This window comes from Gymnodraco acuticeps, unplaced genomic scaffold (assembly GCF_902827175.1).
Source record: "Gymnodraco acuticeps unplaced genomic scaffold, fGymAcu1.1, whole genome shotgun sequence".
NCBI lineage: Eukaryota > Metazoa > Chordata > Actinopteri > Perciformes > Bathydraconidae > Gymnodraco > Gymnodraco acuticeps.
The window spans coordinates 325,403-347,350 of NW_022990251.1; the positions used below are offsets into that span (position 1 = coordinate 325,403).

The following is a 21,948-nucleotide window of genomic DNA, read 5'->3' on the forward strand; positions in this document are numbered from 1 at the left end:
CATGACAAGTGTGCTGACTGAATATTCATTCAGTTAGGATTTGTTAAGATGAAATATAGGGTTTGAGAAAGGATGGGGCACAGAGATGAGTTCATGAATTGTTTCTGTAATGGGAAGGAAGGATTTTTCCTATCTTTGAAGCTTCATTTAAGATACAACAAGCAGTTTTTGTTCTGTACTGAAGTTCTTGTGGTGTATATGCAGCAACATGCACCCAGAACATTTGAATAGACCTTTGAAATGCAGTGAAACACAGTACTGAAGGACACCATTTTTGTATAATTACATTGGCTTCACATTGACAGAATAATCTAATCTTGCTATTCTCTCTTTCCTTTTTGTTATTTTGAGCACTGTCATTACTTTTGACAGTAGCCTGGACTTAATGGGTGATGGAACTGTGATGAGACCCACTTTTGTATAAATGGAATGTGAAAATCCAAACTCCTGAGGAAAAATCACACAATTACTTCCTCCCAGGGGTAATCACATAATTACAAAATGAGGCATCTTTGAGGAGAAAAGATACAGGATAATTACAAGATGCTTTGTCATCTTAAAGATTAGCTGGACACCACATAAAAAAAACACTCACATTCATAGCGACACTGTGTAAAAAGTGCAGAAAGGATTTGAGTTTCACCTTGTTCGCACACGATCTAGCATCTTAAATTCCTTTTAAAGGCATCAGGAGTATTTACTTGTATGTATTTTTTATTTGCATTATCCTAAAATGACATCACACATGCTTAATTGATCATTGATTATATTAAATAATTGATTAAATAATTGACCACTTTTTAGTTGAAAATGAAACAACAATTACATGATGCATTTAATATCAAAGAGAAAATATGATCATAATGTTTGAGTATTGTTTATGCACAAATAATCACTTTTGTGTCTCGTTGCTTGCATGATGTCTATACAGTATATCCCTGTGTGTGCTGTAGCTATCGTTCTAATTCACCTTCAGGTTGGACCGCCTGCAGTGATGATTAGAGACTTCAGTCTGCCATACATGGTCTTCCTGAGTCCTCCTGATTTAGCTACAAAAAAAGGGGAGAAGTAAGGTCAAAGAACTAAAACATGAAAGCGCTCTAGTCCAGGTTGAGTGTTCAGTGCCACGGCTTTTTTGTTTTTCTGAAATTAATACATAAGGATTCATAATAGCTTTTAAAGTTTTAATCAGGACCCTAACAAGTATGCATGCAGATTGAGCCCATAACAAATTTACAACAACCATCTTCCCCACCGACTGCTAATCCCAGGATTGACAGCTGCGGCCTTTAGGGAGCACAATGAATAATTTGTGGGCAGAAAGAGCTGCAGGCAGCCGGAAAATTCCGAGACAAAAGTAATAAAATGGTGAAGTCAACAGCTTCATGAACTATTTATCTTCCTGGGACTGATATGTCCTCCTTCAGTCTCTTTCTGTACTGTTCCACTCCAGCCACCTCACTTGTCAAAGCCCATAGCAGTCCGGTTTTTATTGAAACTTTGATTCAGTTTCCCAAGTTGTCACTTTCTAAGGATTGTGTGCAATAAAGGAGACAGGTTATTGGAGAGAAGAACAGGGAAAGGGTGTAATGAAAAAATAAACCTTTGCTGGAAATAGAAAAGCCAAAAGCCTGACGATACAGTGTGAGTTGAGAGCAAGCACAAAAGTTGACATTGATCAATAACATTAATATGGGCTGCTGCCGACAGACTGCTTCAGGCAGATGAACTATCTGCTGCTGAAAAAGACAAGACAATGGTGACAGAGTAAAGCTAGTGTGTGATATTTAGCCTTTAAAAGTGTTTTGGTCGGCTTGTGGTTGATCCAACTTATCAGTTATGGGTGTAAAGTGAAATAAATAAATAAAATGTACAAAATGGTATAGAGCAAATAGTTAGGATTTTGTTTTATTGGTGCTAATGTTATATGTCTGCGACTTCTTTAGATAATAGCTTTAAGTCATGCCTTTGTGATCAAGCCTATTGAAATTGTTAAAGAAATAGGTTGCCAGAACTTCAAGATACTCTCAAACATGTTATTATATACACGGTGGTATTGGGGTTTCTCACCAGATAAGCAATAGAGTTCATTCCAAGCAGGCAACAATAAACTGACTGTGCTGCAACGATAGGGAACGCACAGGTGAAACTAATTGTGTTAATTACTGCTTCCATTTAGTGTCCCAGTAAGCCATGTCAGATTACCAAGTTAAAAAATACAAAGGTGACAAAATGTACTAAACTCATTGTTTATTATCTAATAATTACACATTTCCTTATGTAGCATGCCAAAATGTCTACAGAGTCTATTATTATCATCTTTAAGCTTTAGGGACATAAATAAAGCAGAGATGACCTGCCCTTTGAGAATGCTTTACACATAGGCCTACTGGTGTTAAGTAATACTGACACATTACTTTTGTTTTCCAAATATTTGAGGTAACTCAATTAAGCTATGCCACTATTCATTTTGTTGTTGTTTCTTATCGACAAAAATATCGACGTCATTTATTTGAACATACTTTTTGTATTAACCATATAATACCATTTATTTCTGCAAGTACTGTTCATTTCTGTATATTTATATTTAAAAAATACGTTTTAATGTAATAAACATGGTAACACCAAATAAAATGGCACTGAATAGCGTAAGAGTAATTAGCCAACTTTATTAGCCACTTAACAGTTAGCTAACCTGTAGCTAACATAAGCTAACTCACAGGCTTAATGCGGAAACATAGTTGTTTTATCGCCTTTTATAACTTCACTGCAACGACATAAAAAAAAAAAAGTTAGAATGAATTGGCCACACCAACGTTCTTACCTGCGCACTGAGCCCTCTGGGCCACCGTACGAATCTCGATAAATACGTCACATACAGTTTGTTCATTTTGAAATAACTGATGACAAACTTACTGGTGTGATACACTTTTATAAAAGACCCATATAAATTGAAACAGAAATCTGTCAGATGGCTGTAGGAATGCATAATATCAGTCTGAATAGTTCATCCACTTGTGTTTGCACACAAATTGATTTATTAGGTATCAGCCTGCAACCGTGGCATATTTTTGATTAAGAGTGATATTTTTAGCATTTCGGTCTCATTCAGCATTGGCTCTATTTTGTTTTCAGGACGGTACCTTATTTTTAACATCTACGAATAAATTAGAATAATATTATATAATTTATAATATTTGCTTAAATTACAGATTTTATACAAAATAAACTAGGTTTGTTTTAATAAAGAGTAACAGGAAGGCATGTCCCAGATTTTAAGAGCCTTATGTGAACTCCTGCTAAAGCTATGTTAACACTTGTTATGATCATTAAATGTCTGAAGGCCATTTTGTTATCTAAATAGTAGAAAAAGTGCATGTGACATTGAATTGCATTTCCCTTGTAGGTTTAAATCCACATCTAAAAATTCTCCCATGCAGTTGGAAGTGTGTCTCTACACAACACAAGTACAAATAAATGGCTGTTTCATGTATTACAGGCCTGCCTCTTATTTTTGACCTATCTCAAGCTGGAGCGGGACGAGCCTCTGTAGCATTTCTGTCAGCATTTGACCCCTAGTTGAGCAGAGCCACTTCTATGATTTCCTCTAAAGGGTAAGTACTGTACTGTAACTGGGTTGACTGCTCTGAGTGCTCTTTCGTGGTCTCACCCTCTTTTCTGCCACTTTGAATGTCCAAGAGTTAATCCCATTGTACAGAGCGGCGGGAAAGACAGGGAGTTCATGGTCCCACTTTTATCATGATTTATTTAAAAATGGAGATTAAACATTCAATTCCCTTCAAACCATTTTTTCATGTGAGCGAGCGAGACGAAGCTCTGTTGGTGATGATCACAGAGAGCTTGTATTGCAGCTCACCTCAATTACCTGTCCAAAATGTTGCTGTAGCTGTCGGCCAAATGGGGCTCCCGGGTGCTGAAGAGAAAACACACAAACTGTCAACATGTATCGAAAAAGGCTCTGAATACAACTCTATTTCATTGTTTCATATCAAGCATGGTGGCATGATCATTTTCACAGATGCTTCTTTTGAAAACAAATTGAATAATTCAATGTATGGATAATTATATTCAAAAGACCTATAGGATCTTGCACTAATTACTGGTTTACCAATTATTTTGTGTTGATTAGTTGGAAACCTTCCGTGCCTGCTGTAATCTGGAAATAAATGATTTATTTTGTGCAAAGTATGGCTCAGTGACATCAATTCGAAAAGAAAAAAACACAAGAAAAACATAATAAAAGTATATGAAAGTTGCCCAAATAAGACGTGTATCAAGAAGCATTTGTGCATTTCATGGCTCACTCCACAGACCCTTGCAAACTCATACTGTCTTAATACAAAAATGTGTTATGACCAAAAATGGGAAAAACACAAAAATGTGTACAGAAAGACAGGATAGAAAAAAACATCATACATTTTTTACGAGTGCAATTTCCCTCTAAAACCACTCAATAAGTACATTGACGTATTTTACAAACCCGTAAATACTGTGAGTAGAGAGATGTGGCCTTCTTACCTGGTCTTTGTGAGCGGATGTGGACCTGTATGTGTTTGTCAGTGTTCTGCACTGAATGCAATGTGAAGGTGAGTCAGCGGGGAGCTGCTGTTGGAACGAGCAGGATTGATGTGCTCACAGCAGAAGGCCTCGGATCCATCATAGTCCTGCCTGAACGGGGCTCTCCGGTTTATTCAGCACGCTGTATACCTGCGGTACTGTGCCCTTTACAATCTCTGCTGCACAGGAGGCCCCTGCAGAGGTCATTGTAGTAGCTTTATTCACACACGAATGTGCACGCAAACAGTACAAGAGCACACACGTGCACCACACCCACTGTTGCCGAGCAGACCTGTGCAGAGGGCTAAATTAGGAACAAAGCTGTGTTACTGGAGAATGAATGATGTGCATCAGATGGACCAGATGTGTGTCTAGATGCTTCTAATAACCCTGTAACACATGTAACAGTCAATAAAACACTGAAAGCATTAAAAAAATAATCACCCAGAATGTAGGAATTGAAACTAAAATACATTAAATGTTGATGCACATGATGAGTTGTTGCTTGTTGGAAAGCATTTTTGCTGAGTGTGTTGACAAAGTTGTTGATGCACTTTCTAAGCACTGCAAGTCTATCGTGTGTTGTCCCTCAAAATTCAATAACTGAAGCTGCTTCAGGGTTTTTAAATCTGTTTTCATACACCCTTGAGGCTCAATGTCAGCCAATTCAGTACAGGGTAAAAGCAAAAACAAAAAAAAGAAGCTTCTTGCATCAGTGCTGTCAAACAAGATGGAGCTGCGGAAGTCAACATGAATAATATATTTATAAAATACATTTAAAGCAGTAAAATATTTCTAGAAATATTTAAAAGAAATGCACCTCAAATAATACACCTTATCAGTCATTCCCATATCAAGACAATCCCCACCGGTGCTTAGAAAACAAATATACAAAAAAATCAATACCTCTTGGAATTGCTGTAATCATCCTTAACGTAGTAAGTCGTTACATTTAAGTCCAGCGATGTCAGTCATGTTCTTGGGGCAACGCTGTCATTGATCCCTGCTGGTATTAAGAGATTAAAAGGATCCTGTCTCTCCGTGTTGTTGACAGGCGTTGTGACTCATTACGGCTATTAGCATTAAGCTGGCTCATCAATAAGCACTTGGTTGATCCATCAGTCTTCCGCTGATCTAGCCCAGGGGACCCCGCCGCAGACCCCTGCCAGCTCTGAGAACACCGCATGGGCATCTGTGGGTCAACTCACACGCATACACACACACCTGTTTTTCTGACAGGGAGGAAGTGTCACTGCGAGCCTCTATTCATTAACGTTCTCTGATGTTGAGTGTAACCACTACTGCATGTTAGTGTTTGTCAGTGCATTCTTGTTTGACATTTTGTTGGGTGACGAAAAAATACTCGTCAAGTTAGTGTTTTCGCTGAATCCGTCAACTTAAGTAACGTCTTCTACTGTATTTTTATGTGCCCCATGTAGGTGTCGGTATGTGTGTGACTGTGAGAGTGTCGGCGATGGCAGTGTCAGTGTCAGTCAGCGTGAGAGTATGCAGTGTCAATGTGTGACAGGCAGCCATTGTCTGATAGCGTACCACAGTGAATGTCTCAACTTACAAACCTAGTCTTTGAGAAGGAGGGAACAGAGCGAAATAAAGACAGGGACAAGAACAGAGGTTTGTGGGTGTTACAGTTCATCATGCAGGGCCTCTCCCTCTGCCTGGTCCAGAGCTCCCATCAGCAGCAGGGCTCCAGTAGTTAGACCCTCCAGAAAAACGCGGGCAAAAATCCTTGATTATGCGGGCTAAAATCCTTGATTATGCGGGCTAAAATCCTTGATTATGCGATCAAACATGCGGGGTTTTATGTGATTTTATGTGGTGAAATTGCGGGAAGTTGCGAAATATGCGGAAAAAATAAATATTGGGATGTCTTATTTATTTATTCTCTCTCACACACAACCTGCCACTAACGTTAAACCCCTTTACTATTCAATTAAACACATTCAATGTTTATTTATTGTAAAAGCAATTGGGCTATTTTAATCACACTCTCTCTCACACACTCTCTCACACACACACACACACACACACACACACACACACACACACACACACACACACACACACACACACACACACACACACACACACACACACACACACACACACACACACACACACACACACACACACACACACACACACACACACTTCTCCGCCTCATTCTGTTTTCATTTACTCGTTCGTTATCTGACCAGCTTCAATCTTGTAGGCTTCTCACCTCGTTTCTTGTAGCCCTCGAAAGGGTTTTGGAGGTTGATGCCTCGGTGAACGTGAGTTGTTTGGCTTTCTTGTCCGCAGCAGCAGAAAGCATTTTCGAATGTTTGAATGAATCAAAGTGGGTCGTCACCGTCGATGTTCTCTTATGCTCCAACACACAGTTGCACGGGGTGCAGAATAGTTTCCCCCCACTTTCGTGCAAGACATCGGGGTACTGCTTTGCCCGGTCTTTAGCAGAAATGTTCGTCGGTAAATGAGATGGATTCGATTTTTTCATCTTGGTGTTTTCTCTCTCGGTAAATTCTGCGATCGCAGAATCGCGTTTTTCTGGAGGGTCTAAGTAGTGTTGTCTCTGACGAAGAAGATGAAGGGGTGATCGCCGTAGAACAGCTTGGGCTTTTCTACGTTCTCGTCTACATCGGTGCCTCCTTTCCCAGCTTGAGGAGCCAGCTCCAAAGAAGCCCAGTGCAGAACACCCCCCAGGTGGAGTTTCCCCTTGCCCTTGTCTGACACCATGGAGAAATCAGCCACCTTCTGGTCCCACGCTTCGGTCAAACCCAGAGCGGACAACTGTTTCTGCAACAAAAAACACAGAGTGATTGAATCTGCTTAGAATCAATTATCCCCAAGCTTTGAGGTCATACTAAATCGGAAGCGAGGAGAACCGCACTGAACCCGGCCACATGTTCAACGTAAACATAAACCCACCAAAACAGTGAATCAGTAACTTCTCTAAAGGAGTTTTGGATAGTATTGTTTACTATTGTTTATTTACTTTCCAACCCCGATAATTCGAGATGGGAAGGAGGCTGACGGTTGCCCTTGTTGTGAGCTGACAGAACAAAGTGGGCGACAGGCAGAGAGGAGACGGAAGGAGGAAGCGGTGGATGAATAATTTAAGAGTGATGCCCCGTGACCCACAGCACCTCCTTTGTTTTGGCTCTGATATGAATTCCACAGAAAGTCGTCGTCATGACAGGTAGTTTATTCTCCCATGGCAGAGGGCCACTCACGGTGACAGGCTTCTCCAGGGGCCAGATGAGAGCATGTGTGGGTGTGAGCGTGTGACTGTGCGGACGAGTGGGAGGCCACGACTGGAGGAAAAGTTGCAGAGGGAGATGAGTGGGTGAAGATCTTGTTTTTTTCTAGCATTGTTAAACTTTTTGCTAATCAAACTCTTTTATTGGATATATGTGTTACAGGCAGACACGAACAGTACATTTCGAAGAGTTGTCTAGGTGACTGTGCGTGCTTCCTTTGGCTTTGTTTTTCAAAACCACATTGTTGTAGCTCAGTATAATACTGCTCAGGACCACATGCTAATGGGCAATTGTAATAATCCATATAGAATGTCTGCTTTTCTACTTAGAAGTTGGGATGTGCATGCGAGAGGAAGTTAGGCTGGATCATGTCGGCTTATGCCTAAACACGCAATAAGTAGATGTATATACAGTTGTAGGCATCTGTCAATCCCATTTTAGTGTTTGCATGCAAAGCTCCGCTCCACACAGACACACACTTCCTGCTCTAATGCACTTTTATTGTCCTCATCCATTATTGCTCCACTCTTCCTCTCTCCTTCCACTCGCTACCACTACATCACTGTCTTCCTCTGCTGCTCTGCCACTTGCCTGGCAACCTCATCCCTCATCTGCCTTTATTTTATCCCACTTTGTCTCACTCTCTCTGCTCCTAACTCAGTCTTTTCTCTCCCCACCTCATCCTTCTCTGTGTCTGACAGTTCAGCTGGGCCCGGTATCCATTGCTCTCGCAAATTCTAAAATCATTTCCAGGTTCTTACACTCCTTATCTAACGAGGAAACAGAAGCAGATGTAAGCGGGTAGATTCTGCAAATTGTTAAAGACCAATGAGTGTGTGTGTGTGTGTGTGTGTGTGTGTGTGTGTGTGTGTGTGTGTGTGTGTGTGTGTGTGTGTGTGTGTGTGTGTGTGTGTGTGTGTGTGTGTGTGTGTGTGTGTATGTGTGTGTGGAAACGCAGCTGGTTTCTGGGTGTCTGCCTCATTCACTTCTGCAGTAGTCCATGAGGAACGTGCTCTCTTGGCCTACAGTAGTGCTGGTGCCACTATGGAGCATATAAATAGTACCAACCAACCCCACCTGACCTAGCCTTCCCCTCCATCTCTCCTACCCTTCCTGTCAGGGCAGGAACACTTGGTAATTATTTATTTCAAAATATAAAGTGTTTAAAAATTAAGGAACCCTGTGGCACCGCGTTGGGAAACGGACCAGGTGTCAGAGGATCCTATGGAGGCCACATGAGAGATGTGGCGCTGCATTAAATGGTGTGAAAAACCTTTGGGAGGTGCCCTTTCTCTCTGAAGCGCCACATGAATCTTAGATGGAACATCACTGGGCAGACTGCTGATGCCTCGCACACAGCATCAATGAGCTATTTGTCTGAGAATTTACAGCCACAGGCATTGTCAGCCAGTGGTTTCCTCTATGTGTGTGTAGCTTACAGGCACCAGCCCTCAGGTGTGCAGCACTCCAGTCCGCATCACATTATTTCAGCTCGATGGTTGAGCCCACTAAGTAGCGTGTTGGGTGAACCTGTGGGCGTTTAAAGGGGATAGGTTGTGGCAGCCGGGACATGTTACAGCTCTATCTGTGAGGAGTTACTTCAAGTAAGAGCAGCCTTTAAAATGACTGTAGGAGGTGAGATGAGAAGAAAAATGAAGATATAACGGGGTGACTATTGTCTGCTCTTTTTATATCAGCAGCTGCTTGTGAACTATGGGATTTGAACTAGGAAAGGTGCCTTAGGGTGACCAAACTGAGGTAGGACTACACAAAGCACAGAGTAAATATGTCAACCGACATAAGAGTTTTGTTTCTCAACAGTCAAATATGAGCACCTTCTTAATAAAAAGTAGAGTACCACAGACAGAATCAAGTTGGCACTAGGCTATTGCTAACATTTCATGAAAAACGATGTCTATGATTTGTTGGAAAATAGTTCAATAAATAACCACTAATTTCATAAAGCCCAATATGACATCTTAAAACAGTCCAAATTTACAAAATGTCCAGTCTACAATGATATGAAGCAGGTAAACAACTAAAAATCGTCACAAAGAAGAAGCTGGAAAAAGCTGTCTGAAAGAATAAATTGTTCAAATCCAAATACTTATAAATCAAATCACTTGTGTTGTTTGTTTTTTTGTTAGCTACAGCATTTCCTGTCTGCCTCTTCATTTGTCCAGCATAAAAGAATAATAATAATATGAAGGCAATTTATTTGTACATTATTGAACACCATTAACGGTATGATTTCTTCCTTCCACTGTCAACATAAACCAGAACTAACCAATTGTGACACCTACTGTACATTTTGATTGAATAAACCAACCATTAAAAAGGACTAAGACTAGAAATCTTCTCATCTCAGCTTCTCTCTCATCAGTTTCCACCTCCTGTTACCTCTGGCTTACCAATCACACTCGCAGACTGTCGTCGCCTTAAACAACTACAGACGTGTTCTGCTTAAATCAATACTGCCCTTTACATTCAGTGTGGGTGGAAACATGCAGTTTGTAGCACTGGCTTCATCACAGCTCCATGTTAAGGACACATCTGATGCAAGCTTTTAAAGAAAGAAGAAACTTCTCTTTCTATGAGCTCTCCTGAGGCTTCTTTATTGAGTCTCGTCAGCAATACCACCACCGGTGTGTTATTTACATGGGCTTTTACCTATTGTGCACAACACACTCTATGTGTCTCATTCACTCACTCAAATACATGCAACGCTTTTTATTCCACAGGGCTACTTAAGCGCAAATGAAAAAGGAAAAAAGGAAAAAAGGAGCCGCAGCTTTGTGTGGAATATCTAAATAATGGCCATGAAACACTACTGATTATTTATATAACGCAGGGCTGAGGTAGCTGTGTTAAAACAGCTGTCCCTCGACACTGTATACTGCCGAGTGTGCTCTTGTAAATATTTGATGGCCTTTTGACCTCATTATCCGTGATTGAGTGAGCTCTCCGGTGCGCGCTCATATGTCTTAGTCACCGGCTGGAGATATAGCCAGGATGGAGCTCAAGCTTCACCATTAGTGTGTATGTGTGTGTGGCCTGGTCAGCACTGCATCAGAGACAGAGGGAGAGAGCGATGAGGGTGGTTTATCCAGTGACCTCTGGGCCAGGCTTGTTAAGAGAGTTCTCCGACGACAGACTCCGACAAAGTCTGCCCTTCAGCGAAGGAGAACGCCGCAAATAGGCAGACGGAAAGAAGGAAAAAAGGCAGATTTCTGCAGCTATTTATAATACTCTCTCAAACACTTTTAACCTTGTCCCCGAGCAATCATTGACCCCCCTCGTCATCCTCCACCTCTCCTGCTCACTTCCCATCCGAATGTCATTCCTATTTAGGTCAGCAGAGCAAACGGGCGGCCGCTGACTGATAGCGTATTACAGTAAAATGTGAGACAAAGGAATTAGATGTGTGGGACTGATAAGACGGGGAGGGCAGAGGTGAGGGAGGGAATGGGTGCGTTTGGAAGTGGCAAATCCGTGCCACATGACCCAGAGGTGCTTCATTTGGTTTGTTCTTATCTGTGTCCTTGCTCAGCGGACACTGGCGTTAGGGTTGGCGTTACACACACTACTATGATCATCTGTTTGTCTAGATGCCGCCCTCCTATTCCAGGAGTCCATGGCCATCAGAGGCACTGACAGACAGAGTGGTAAACAGTGTTAACGCGCGGTGATGAGCAATTATTTGCCCGTACCAATTGGAGATATGATCGTCAGAGAGGACATGGCAGGCTGGCCACAGGGGCTTGACAGACGGATGAAATGAGATGGGAGTGGGTTGAGAGTTTGTACAGTCCTTTCATAATGATTCCTCAAATGCACCTTCGTTTCCTCGAGAGAGCAAACAGAGGCGGACAACTCTCGACGAGTCGGAGAAATAGAGGCCAAAACATTCAAGAGCATTTCCATAATTAGGTTAGGTTACATAATGAGAGCAAAGCTACTTTTAGTTATTTGCAGGAGTCTATCTTTTTTCTTCTGTCTGGCAAACTCTCTCGTAGAGACAAAAGACGATTTGTGTAACAGTTTGTATACTGTTCTTTCCGTTGCAAAGTCATGGCCATGTCAAAGGGAGTTGTTTCAAGCTTTAGTTCTAGATTACAGAGTCCTCCCCAGTGCGCCCTGACAGTGTTAATGTCAAAAGCGTGTTCCTCAGGGCATGGCGAGCAGAATAACATGGCAGCACAACTCTTCAGAGATGTTTGTTAAACCAGAAAGAGGCCAAAGTGGATTTCATCAGTCCATGATGAGGTTACAATGTACATCTACGGAGGCCGTGGTAATAGATTCCAGGCAGCGTACCCTGTCCTAAGGAAATGGGTTTTACCGACATGCTGTGTGTCTGTCAGGTTCAACTAACCTCTCTCTTACTGTGTCTTTCTCACTCACCCACAATCTTTTCCCACCAGCAACTGTCTCTCTCTGACTCAAAGAGTATTTCCAGACTCAATGCAACCTTTTAGAAGCAGTGTGACTTCATGCAGAGTCAAGGGAAAGACGCAACACGCAAGAGGATGCAAACAGGAGGGATCTTGCAATATGAAAATGTTTCAACTTTAAAATTATCTAGAGGTTGTATGACTTCACTTCAAAATCGTACGAGGCAACATTTAAATGGAACAAAAGTTGAGGACAATTATTTAAGAAATTAACGGAAAATTGTGAGTTCTGAAATGTAAGTATAGAGAGTCAAATGTCTTTGCATCCAATCTAAATAAGTCTTAAGGTCTGTCCTTAACTAGTTAAATCTGTAAACACTACTGTGTTTTTCTCACATCAGCCTGCATTACTTGACAAAGTTACTACGACATCAGCATCGTGCTTCCCTATGCAAGTGAAGAAGCTCAAATCTATTAAGAATCTTTTTGCTCTCAGGGTACAAAACATTTGTATAGCAGCCTCTCATTTTGAGCCAATGCTGACGAACATTTCTGCCGGATGAAATGGCAAACATTGTCCTTGGAATATGATTTGTGAGAAAAATAAACTCCACTCTGTGAACCCACAGTTCAAGTGCAAGTGGGAGTGTTTCAGCGTGATAAGATCAAACCAGGACCAGAAGTATTTGAATCATGTAGCTTGTGAAAAATCAGGAGACACGTACATAAAACTAGACTCCAGGCAAAACTAGACTCCAGGCAACTGCAAAGGAAAAAAGCTAACCTGTCGAACCGTGACTGCAGGTAAGGTCAGCGCACAAAGCTCGAAAATGAAACTTTCTTCTGGCCTTGACCCACATCAGCAGGATATTCTCAGCGGTGTGGAGGCTGCGTGATTCTAGCAACTTGTCTGTGACCTCGCCCCGTGTTAAGGACCCTGTGGCCTGGTCAAATACATGTTCTTACGCTAGCTCGACAAGCCTCCAGCCTTTTAGTCGGCGGCCCCCGACACAGCCTCTGGTTTGGCCTGTGTGAACCTTAACAAGCCCCATGCACTTATATTAGCATCAGCAGTCACTAAGCTGCTGCCTGTCTGTCTGCTCTGACTCAGACCGGCTACCTGCTGGCTCTGAGGCTGAGGGCAGCACAGACTAACAGCTGGGCGGTGGTGTGACCCTAAGAAAGGAAGTCTGTGGGAGGGTCTGGAAGCCCACTGAGGAGGTATGGTAATCTCCAGGCCTCTTGACCCTATACTAGGGTCTGATTCCCAGCTGAATGATATTTCAGCCCAATGCCCATCTCCTCAAGGGAGAGTGGAGAAGCGTGGGAAGGAGTGACATTTAAACCCCCCTAAGTCAGTCCGCAATGAACTGGAAGGAGCAAGGCAAGCCACTGATTCAGTTACTGGGAGGCAGAGGAAGAGGACGAGAGAAATAGGAGAGAAACAGAGGTCACAGGTGACGAATGTATTGAGATGGACAAGAAAGAGGAAGAAATGACATGCAACATGGAGGAAGAGTAGTGAGGCAGAGGGAAGACATGAATGGAAATTGCAGAAGCGTAAAACAAAGAAGAGGAGACGTGGAAAAACCAAAGGTGAGGATGAAGAGGAAACCATGAGGAAGGATATCGTGGAGATATAAGAAACCGTATGAGGTGGATTGAAGGGTGATGCAGTTTGTGGAAATAATGAAAAGTAGAAAGTAATAAAATAGACAACAATTGAGGCTGCTGCAGGGATCGACTCGGTCAAATCCCACTATAGTACTAAAAAAACTGAGAACAGGGAGCCTCAGATAGTCAGGGACATAAAGAAGCCCCTCACAGAGTTTCTTAGCCTATCAGGTGAGGAATAAGACATCAGCTCCAGCTTTTATCAAGACATATCAGAGCATTCAGCATTAGAGATGCCACTCTAGCCTGGGACTCAAAATGTGAGATATATGGGATGAGGTCAAGCTTATTCCATCTTAATTTAATGTTATCTTTATGTCTTTTTTTTTACTAAAAAAACTAAATTCAACTACTGTAAGTTTAACATACCTTTTAACTACCCTGACTTTATATTCATTATTAAAGAGAACTTACATACCAATTTTTGTTACAAATATTACACCAAATACTGATAAAACTAGAAGTGTGTTGTACTGACCTTCAGACTGAGCGTGCTGGTGATGTTGGCCTTGGGCAGTGAGATGGACACACTGGTGATGTTGGTCTTCTCCAGCCACTTGGTCAGCAGCTCGGGGGTCAGGAGCTTCTCCAACCTCCCCAGATCCTCCACATGGAAGGGCATGAGGAGCACCATGCTGGCCTTGCCCCCACATAGGGGCGCCTCCAGAACCTGCACCATGTTTTGCACGTCCTCATGGTAACGGTACAAACCTGGAGGACAGTGACAGGCGGAGGCACGCACAAGAAGATCAGAGAGGAAAGGAGAACATTTTCCATAAAGTGATATTTACCGCTTTTCAACAGTAAAGTGTGAATCAGCAGTTCTCTTGGAAGTTCAGCAGCAAGTTCTCACCTGCCTAAAAATAATAAATTATATTATAATGAAGGAGTATATACTGTAAAGTTATCTCCCTAACATGTTTTACTGCTGCTATTGCAGACCTATCCTCTTCCTTGTTGTTTGACAAAGTATAAAATATGAAAAGCGTGTTAAATAAATCATAGACACAAAAATTGGAAAGCCGCAGATTTGGACTTTACAGATGTTCAAACAATTTCACAACTCAAATTGCTTTGCTGGCAGGAGGTCAGTGGCAGCAGACCGTGTGTGTTTTTTTACCTGCTCTGTGCATCATCATCTCTTTGGTGTACTTCTTCCCCAGGAAGGTTCGAAGATCTTTGCCCCCCTCGCTGAACTCTCTCTCCCACAGCCCTGAGCAAACACACAAACAAGCAGAGGACATTTTGAATGCAGAACATCAGAGCCTGTGAGGAAATACTTAATGATTGGAAGAGGGGAAGAAGTGGACAACAGGTTAAACAATGCCATGTTCATAAAATACATTCCGACCTCACGCACGGTGACATCGGCTGACACTGCTCATGAATCTTCAATATCTATTGTCTGCCCCTCATAAAGTGTCTACTCTTCTCAAAGCTGCCGAGCTGAGTGCTACACTGAGGCAGTTATGAGGTCCTTAAGGCCACATGGTCCTATTCACTGCTCACCACATCCCACTTGGCCCTGCTAACCCTCTGACAGCTGTCAATTTAGAAGGGGCTGAGAGTGGTGGAATTACTGTTGTAATAACCTCACAATACATTCCCCAAGCCGCTGGGCCATTCAATGGTGCAGACATGGAGCGAGGAGGTCGACAGATTATGACTTGTACTCATGTCACTCTTTGCGAGTGACGTCTGACGCCAGCTAGGGCTGTAGTTAACGATGATTTTCATCATAAATGATCGATTAACACACTTCTGACACAATACTAAGGTGCAAGAAGGCCAAATAAATCGAATGGTTAATCTACCCTGATAATAGTCTATAGTTGTATTGCTTGGCTACATGTATGTCAATAAAGACTATCATTAAAGGCTTTCTATTCTCCATCGATACTCAATTATTAGTCCGAAAACAGTAAATATAAAAGGAAGTCCTTTTGTGGATTCTGAATCACAAATTAAATAAAGTAAACCCAGCTACATGCCAGATATTCTGTCATTTAAATGTTTGGATTTTCTGCTGGATAAATGACTTAAAAAGATACTCTATATTAAGCACTTCTTTTAAGTAAGGCTAGGTCACATCGCCAGCAAGGCTAAAAAAGAATGTTCAAAATGGACGAAAACATGTTCTGTTAGTATACTTTTCCAAAACATTTTGAAATTGTAAAGATGAAGAACTTATTTTCAACCATACTGCCCCGATTGAGTCATCGGTGATATTCATCAGACTTTGCAAAGCTCCAGAGCCAATAAAACAGTTTTTTATGGGCTGTCTGGAATTCTTTATGATGACTACACTAAACTTGTGTAAAACTGGAGCCACCTTAAATAGACTTCCCAAATAGTGGATGTATATTATGTTGATCAACTAATAGGCTTCTTGCTCCAGCACTTGGCGTTCCCAAAACCCCCCAAGCCCTCATTGTGCTTCAGCCAATAACAAGTCACAGCATTACAGCTCCAACATGTGAGTTTCCCTTCCAGGCATGCTAGCGCAAGTCACAGACATTCGCTCCGCTTCCTGTAACATCGGAGATTGAAACATGATCACGCTGGAATTCAAAAACAACTGGTTGAAGATTACCTGAAGTGGCAGCCGTGTTGCTGGAATGATGTCACAATGAGGAATAACCCCTCCGCAGTATGGATACATGTTTGAATTGTGTAGTTCTAATGACCTCACCGTGTGTGTGTGTGTGTGTGTGTGTGTGTGTGTGTGTGTGTGTGTGTGTGTGTGTGTGTGTGTGTGTGTGTGTGTGTGTGTGTGTGTGTGTGTGTGTGTGTGTGTGTGTGTGTGTGTATGTGTGTGGTTGTGTCTAGAGCAGCAGGGCCTGCTTTGGGTTTGCACTACATTATCCTCTTTTATAGGACAGCACTGTAGCGGAGAGATCCCTTGAAACTTGAATTCATTAATATCCGTCAACGATAAACAATGAGAAAAATGCACAGCCAAGAAATCCAATAGCTTACAGACTTACCAATTCATACTGTACACTTCAGGCTACAAGCAGAGGAGAATCGATGAGACGGACCCGCTCCCTCTGCTCCCTCATCAACTTTTGATTACAAGAAGTTGTGGTATTTCAGAAGCTATTATTAGAGATAAAATAAGTGGGAACTTGTTGTTCTCTCTCGCCCTTTCTTTCCTCTTCTAGTTCCCCGTGTTATCTTGTGTATACGTTTCCCCTTTTTCTTTTCATTCACAATCTTAGTTTTCCTCTTCCGTCTGCAGTGTTTGTTTGTCTAAAACAGGAACAAAGCCTGAATTAATTAACTAGTGTGGACTGAAACTCCCAAGGTAGGCCTTTTTACATCCCCGCACCATGTCTGTCAATCTCTTTGGCTCTCTCAGCAGGCCACCCTTTCTTTGCTTTCCTCAGTTTTTGGCCATTTACTTTGCTCCCATCTCTTTATCCTGCGTCTCTTTGTCCCCTTCCCACCCAGAAATCTCTCCCTGCACTGCTCTTTCTCTGCAGTGCTCTTGTAGTTCTCTTTGCTTTTAACGTCTCTCCACTGTAAACATGTTCCACTACTAATTGGCCCTGACCTTCCCTTTCTTTGGATGCTGTGTACAGCCCGGGGAAGGAGGGACAGCAAAAAGCTTTTTTGAATTCATCCTTCAATAATTAACTAAAGGGGAAATGAAACAAACAGGAACGGGCAAGGAAGCAGACGACTGTTCAGTGCCAAAAGAAGTCCCGGCGACATCTCTGAAACCATTACATTATCACACACTATGAATTGCCTAAGGACCGTGAAATCAAAGACAAATACAAAAAGTTACAAGCATCCAGAGGGAGCTAGTATGAGCAAGAAGACAACTATTGACCACTTGTGAATTACGAATCAAAACTAAAGGAATCCAATTTTAGGTAATCTAATTTGTGTGCTCCAATCTGCTGTATAATCTAATTTGTATATTTCCCTCAACAAAATTAATGAACCGACCATTGAGAATCTGCTCACAAAAAAAACGAATTTGGTAATGAAGTTAAAACATCAAACAAAGGAAAATTAATTAAAATGCTTATCAATGTATATAGTCTGTCAGGGAATGTTATTTTCAAAAGGCTGTCTATCTGTTGGCAGCCTGTTTTCACTTCAGCCGCCTCGCCTTCTTTGCACCTAATAAAAAGAATACCTGCAGGAGGAAACAGAAGGAAAAGAGGCAGATGGAGGCAGATAAGGATGTGAACAGGAGACATGTGGAGGAAGAGGAGACAGGGGTAGATCAGACACGTGATAAACAATGACAAAAGCACAAAAACAGAGAAAAACTAACGAGTGAAACAGAAGGATGTATCTAACACGTCATCATCTTTTGTGGAGACGGCAAACAAAAATGAGATCAGCAGGCATGGAAATGTTGGCCGTGCTCCGAGGAAGAAAGAGATGGTAGAGTATATCCCTGAAAAGTTGTCATGGCCATGGGCGATTTGCTTTTTCTTTGACTCATAATTAACTAAACACTAGTTGTATGAACACGGACATCCTTAAACAGTGATGTAAACGTGATATCCTTTTAAAAAGTATAATCAAAGGTCAAAAAGTTACTAGCTCTTTGACCTTTGATTGACCTTTTTAAAAAGGGCAAAATAAGGAATTTAACATTACATGGATTGTTTTGAGATACAACGGGTGTCTTCCTAGTGAATGCATTCATATGGAAACATTGAGTTCTTCATCTACTACTGCAGTGTGTAACAAAGAACAAATCCGAGCCAAGCCGTGCCACTGCAGACTTGGAGCGCTTCAAGGACAGATGTTAGGCATGACACAGAGGGAGAGAGTCTGGACACTTGTTACTCAATTATTTAAGAAGACACATCACCCCCCAATGGAAGATGAATAAGCTCTCAGTGATAGGCCCCGGAATCATCCTTTATCTGCTGTGTCCACCAGCTGGAGTCCACTGCACACACACACACACACACACACACACACACACACACACACACACACACACACACACACACACACACACACACACACACACACACACACACACACACACACACACACACACACACACACACACACACACACACACACACACACACACACACACACACACACACACACACACACACACACACTGCACTCAGGTGGGCATGCTGGCACACACAATGTAATAGGCAAAGTGGTGTGTAGGCTATCAGTGCTGTCGGAACACTGGAAATTGTACATGCCACATTAATATTCTAAGACTTCTCATCCAATGCAGCAAAACAGCATCAATACAGAGACATTGCATAATTAGAAATGACTCTCCAATTACCAAACACACCAGTCTAATTCAGCATTACTCAGTCCAGCCAGGCTGCTGAGCTACGGGTCTGCAGCCAGGCGGTTATGCCACTGGGTACGCAACATAATAAAATATTCATTTGGCTATACAGTTGAATCATTAAGGGTCACGGTCATGACTGTTTTGGATACAGTGAGAAATTATGACTTGTTCGCATATTATTGTATGAGAATCATTTCTCAACCGCTACCATTGTATCCAACATTTTGAGAACATAGACTCGAGCTGCAGAGATTAGTGGACTAATCGATTAGTCTATTTGACAGAAAATGTATCGTCAACTATTTTGATAATAGAAAATTGTAATAGTAATTTTTCAAGCATTATTTTCTAACATATTATGACCAAAGTTACCATGGTGAAGTGAGCAAGTACGAGTCAACTTGTAAACCTGTGTAATTACTATGCATTGTGTCTACATACCTTTAAAGCGCAGTGCATTGGCCAGTATCAGACCTCCAGCCTTAGTCTGGATTTGATTCACTAGAGGAGCTCCTTCCTGCCCCCCCCCCCAGCCCAGCCTTAGCCCAGCCATGGAGCTGCTTCAGGTCAGCCTTGGAGTCTCCTTTTCCCAGAGGCTGATGCTGCAGCATAAACCTGGCCTGGCACTCTTTCACAAATGCCTCGCTGACTGGAGATTGAAAACAGGACTGATGACGCGCAGGTGAAAAAGCTGGTACCATTAGCTTTAGTGAAGCTCTTCAACGCCTCAGACAGAAGGTCTTCAGCTCCAGCCTTGGCGGGGGTCGAGGTCTTGAGGAGGTATTTGAGCTGGCTGGAAGTGGTGCCTGCTGAGCCCCCACCGAGCGCTCCCAGTGAGGAGGCCACAAGCAGAGGGGAGAAGACGGTGTTCTCACAGCTGGAGTCAGAGTGGAGGGCCTTGTACAGATGCAGACCAAGAGTCCAGCTGGGGTCACCAAGGTGGGGAGGCGGGCGGGGTGCAGGGTTCTGCTTGGAGGAAACAGCAGTGCTGCCCTGCACCAGAACAACTGGCAAAGAAATTATGAAATAGACAGGAAGCCTGGGGAACATGGCAGATCTAGAGGAAACAGAGCAGAGTCAGTACAAATAATGTGTGAAGAGATGGATGAAGAGAATGCATTCTTCACATTTAGTACACAAAGATATATCTATATTATAACATATTTTAACGGCTTTTTAACAGTGTAGTTGCTACTCATGCTGTTATTGCTCTGTTCATATTTTAGATAAAGCAATATAAACACAGCCTAAGGGTTCCCTCTCTGTTGTAAAAATACATCTACTTGTGCAAACAGCAGTCCCTGCTCCTACACAGCCACAACTTGATGTTGTAAATTCCTCCCACTTGGCAACACGGTTATTATCTCACCCGCTGCGCGAAAACCAGTGTGACAATTAACTTAAATTAAGTTTCGAAGGAAGCTTTTTAGCATTCGCGTTTCTCTATTGTGCCTTGCAACAAAAAAAAAACACTCATCAGCGAGCCGGTGACAGGACTGACGGCTAACATCTGCCGTCTGGTCCAGCCTACTCTGTTATGATTTCCGAAGACCTCCAGGCGAAAAGGAAAGGCGGAAAAAGCGTATTTGTTTAAAGTTACCCTTAATTAATTCAAGTGTATCCTTCGCTGCTGCTGCTCCTTTTTAAAGTTACGTCCTCCAGAGGAAGTGGGGCTGTGAGTGGGTTTATACGTGGCAGCTCTCGGAGGAAGTTTACCGTCTCCCCTTAACTTCATCCCGGGAAAGAGTTCAGTTTTTCCAGAAACTTCCACGCTTCCCGTTTAAACTGCCACTGAGCACTATTTGAGTTTAACGGTGTTAATTAAGACTTAAGAAACATTTCGTAAAACTTTAAATACGACCCAAAATACGTAACCATAGTGGTTTTAGGCTGAGTCTCATACTTTGAAAAGCGCTATTTAAAGCCCGTTCTGTTTCAAAGCCGAGCCCGTGTTTCAAGCATTACATTTGACTCAATTTTATTGCAGCAATACTACAAATAAAAGCTTAATACGCAACTTCATGTATACAAAATATGTATAATCTATTATATAAGCTAACCACTGGAGAAAATCTACGGTTGGGACACTTTAAAGTCAGCTGTGGTACATGTATCGTTATGCAGGAGTTATACATTTAAGCCATACAAAACCATCATTAAATATGCTAAAGTCCCTGTAGGGGTATATTACAGCCGTTCCCTGTGAGTTTGGCAGGAATTATGTGCATGTAATGTTGGGCCTGTTTTTTAAGCGAACAGAATTCCACCAGTTGCAATAAATGAGGCGTTTCTCCGCATTTTTAAAAGCAAGCTTTGTGGGTTTGCCTGGATAATAAAGCCTCAGTGGGGGTTGTAGTTCCCAAAGCCATTCAAGCGGGGTCGCTAATGGTCTTCTCATCGCCTCAGCTCAGTGACCCTGAGAGGCTGCAGCATGTGGGCCAGGGCCTCGCAAACTTGACACCCAGCCCTCCCAGTGGAGAGGAAATAGACCACAGAGCCAGCAGGCAGAGGCTTGATCCAGGCAAATCCACATGAGGGGTTTTAAGATGGGATTTAGTGTTACATTTGTCTGCATTTGTGTGATCTAATACGGGAACGGGAATTGACACTATAATGTTTAAAACAGCCCTTCCAGGTTATTTATTTCTAGTTAGCCTAATGAAATTACACTTGCAGGTGACTTCCACCCACTCCCAGCAAACCTCAACACCCACCCCATTTTGCA

At 42.3% G+C, this 21,948-nt stretch overlaps 1 protein-coding gene across 1 annotated transcript; it reads right to left on the reverse strand.

Moving 5' to 3' along the window:
- Window positions 1-5,402: 5,402 nt before the first annotated feature.
- serpinh2 (serine (or cysteine) peptidase inhibitor, clade H, member 2) lies at window positions 5,403-20,906 on the reverse strand. Its single transcript, XM_034220569.1, is given in 8 exon segments — window positions 5,403-6,293; window positions 7,162-7,392; window positions 14,403-14,635; window positions 15,045-15,137; window positions 19,665-19,749; window positions 19,751-19,880; window positions 19,882-20,280; window positions 20,824-20,906. Coding segments are annotated over 7 exon segments (1,236 nt in total). The 5' UTR covers window positions 20,274-20,280; window positions 20,824-20,906; the 3' UTR covers window positions 5,403-6,221.
- Between the last annotated feature and the right edge of the window lie 1,042 nt (window positions 20,907-21,948).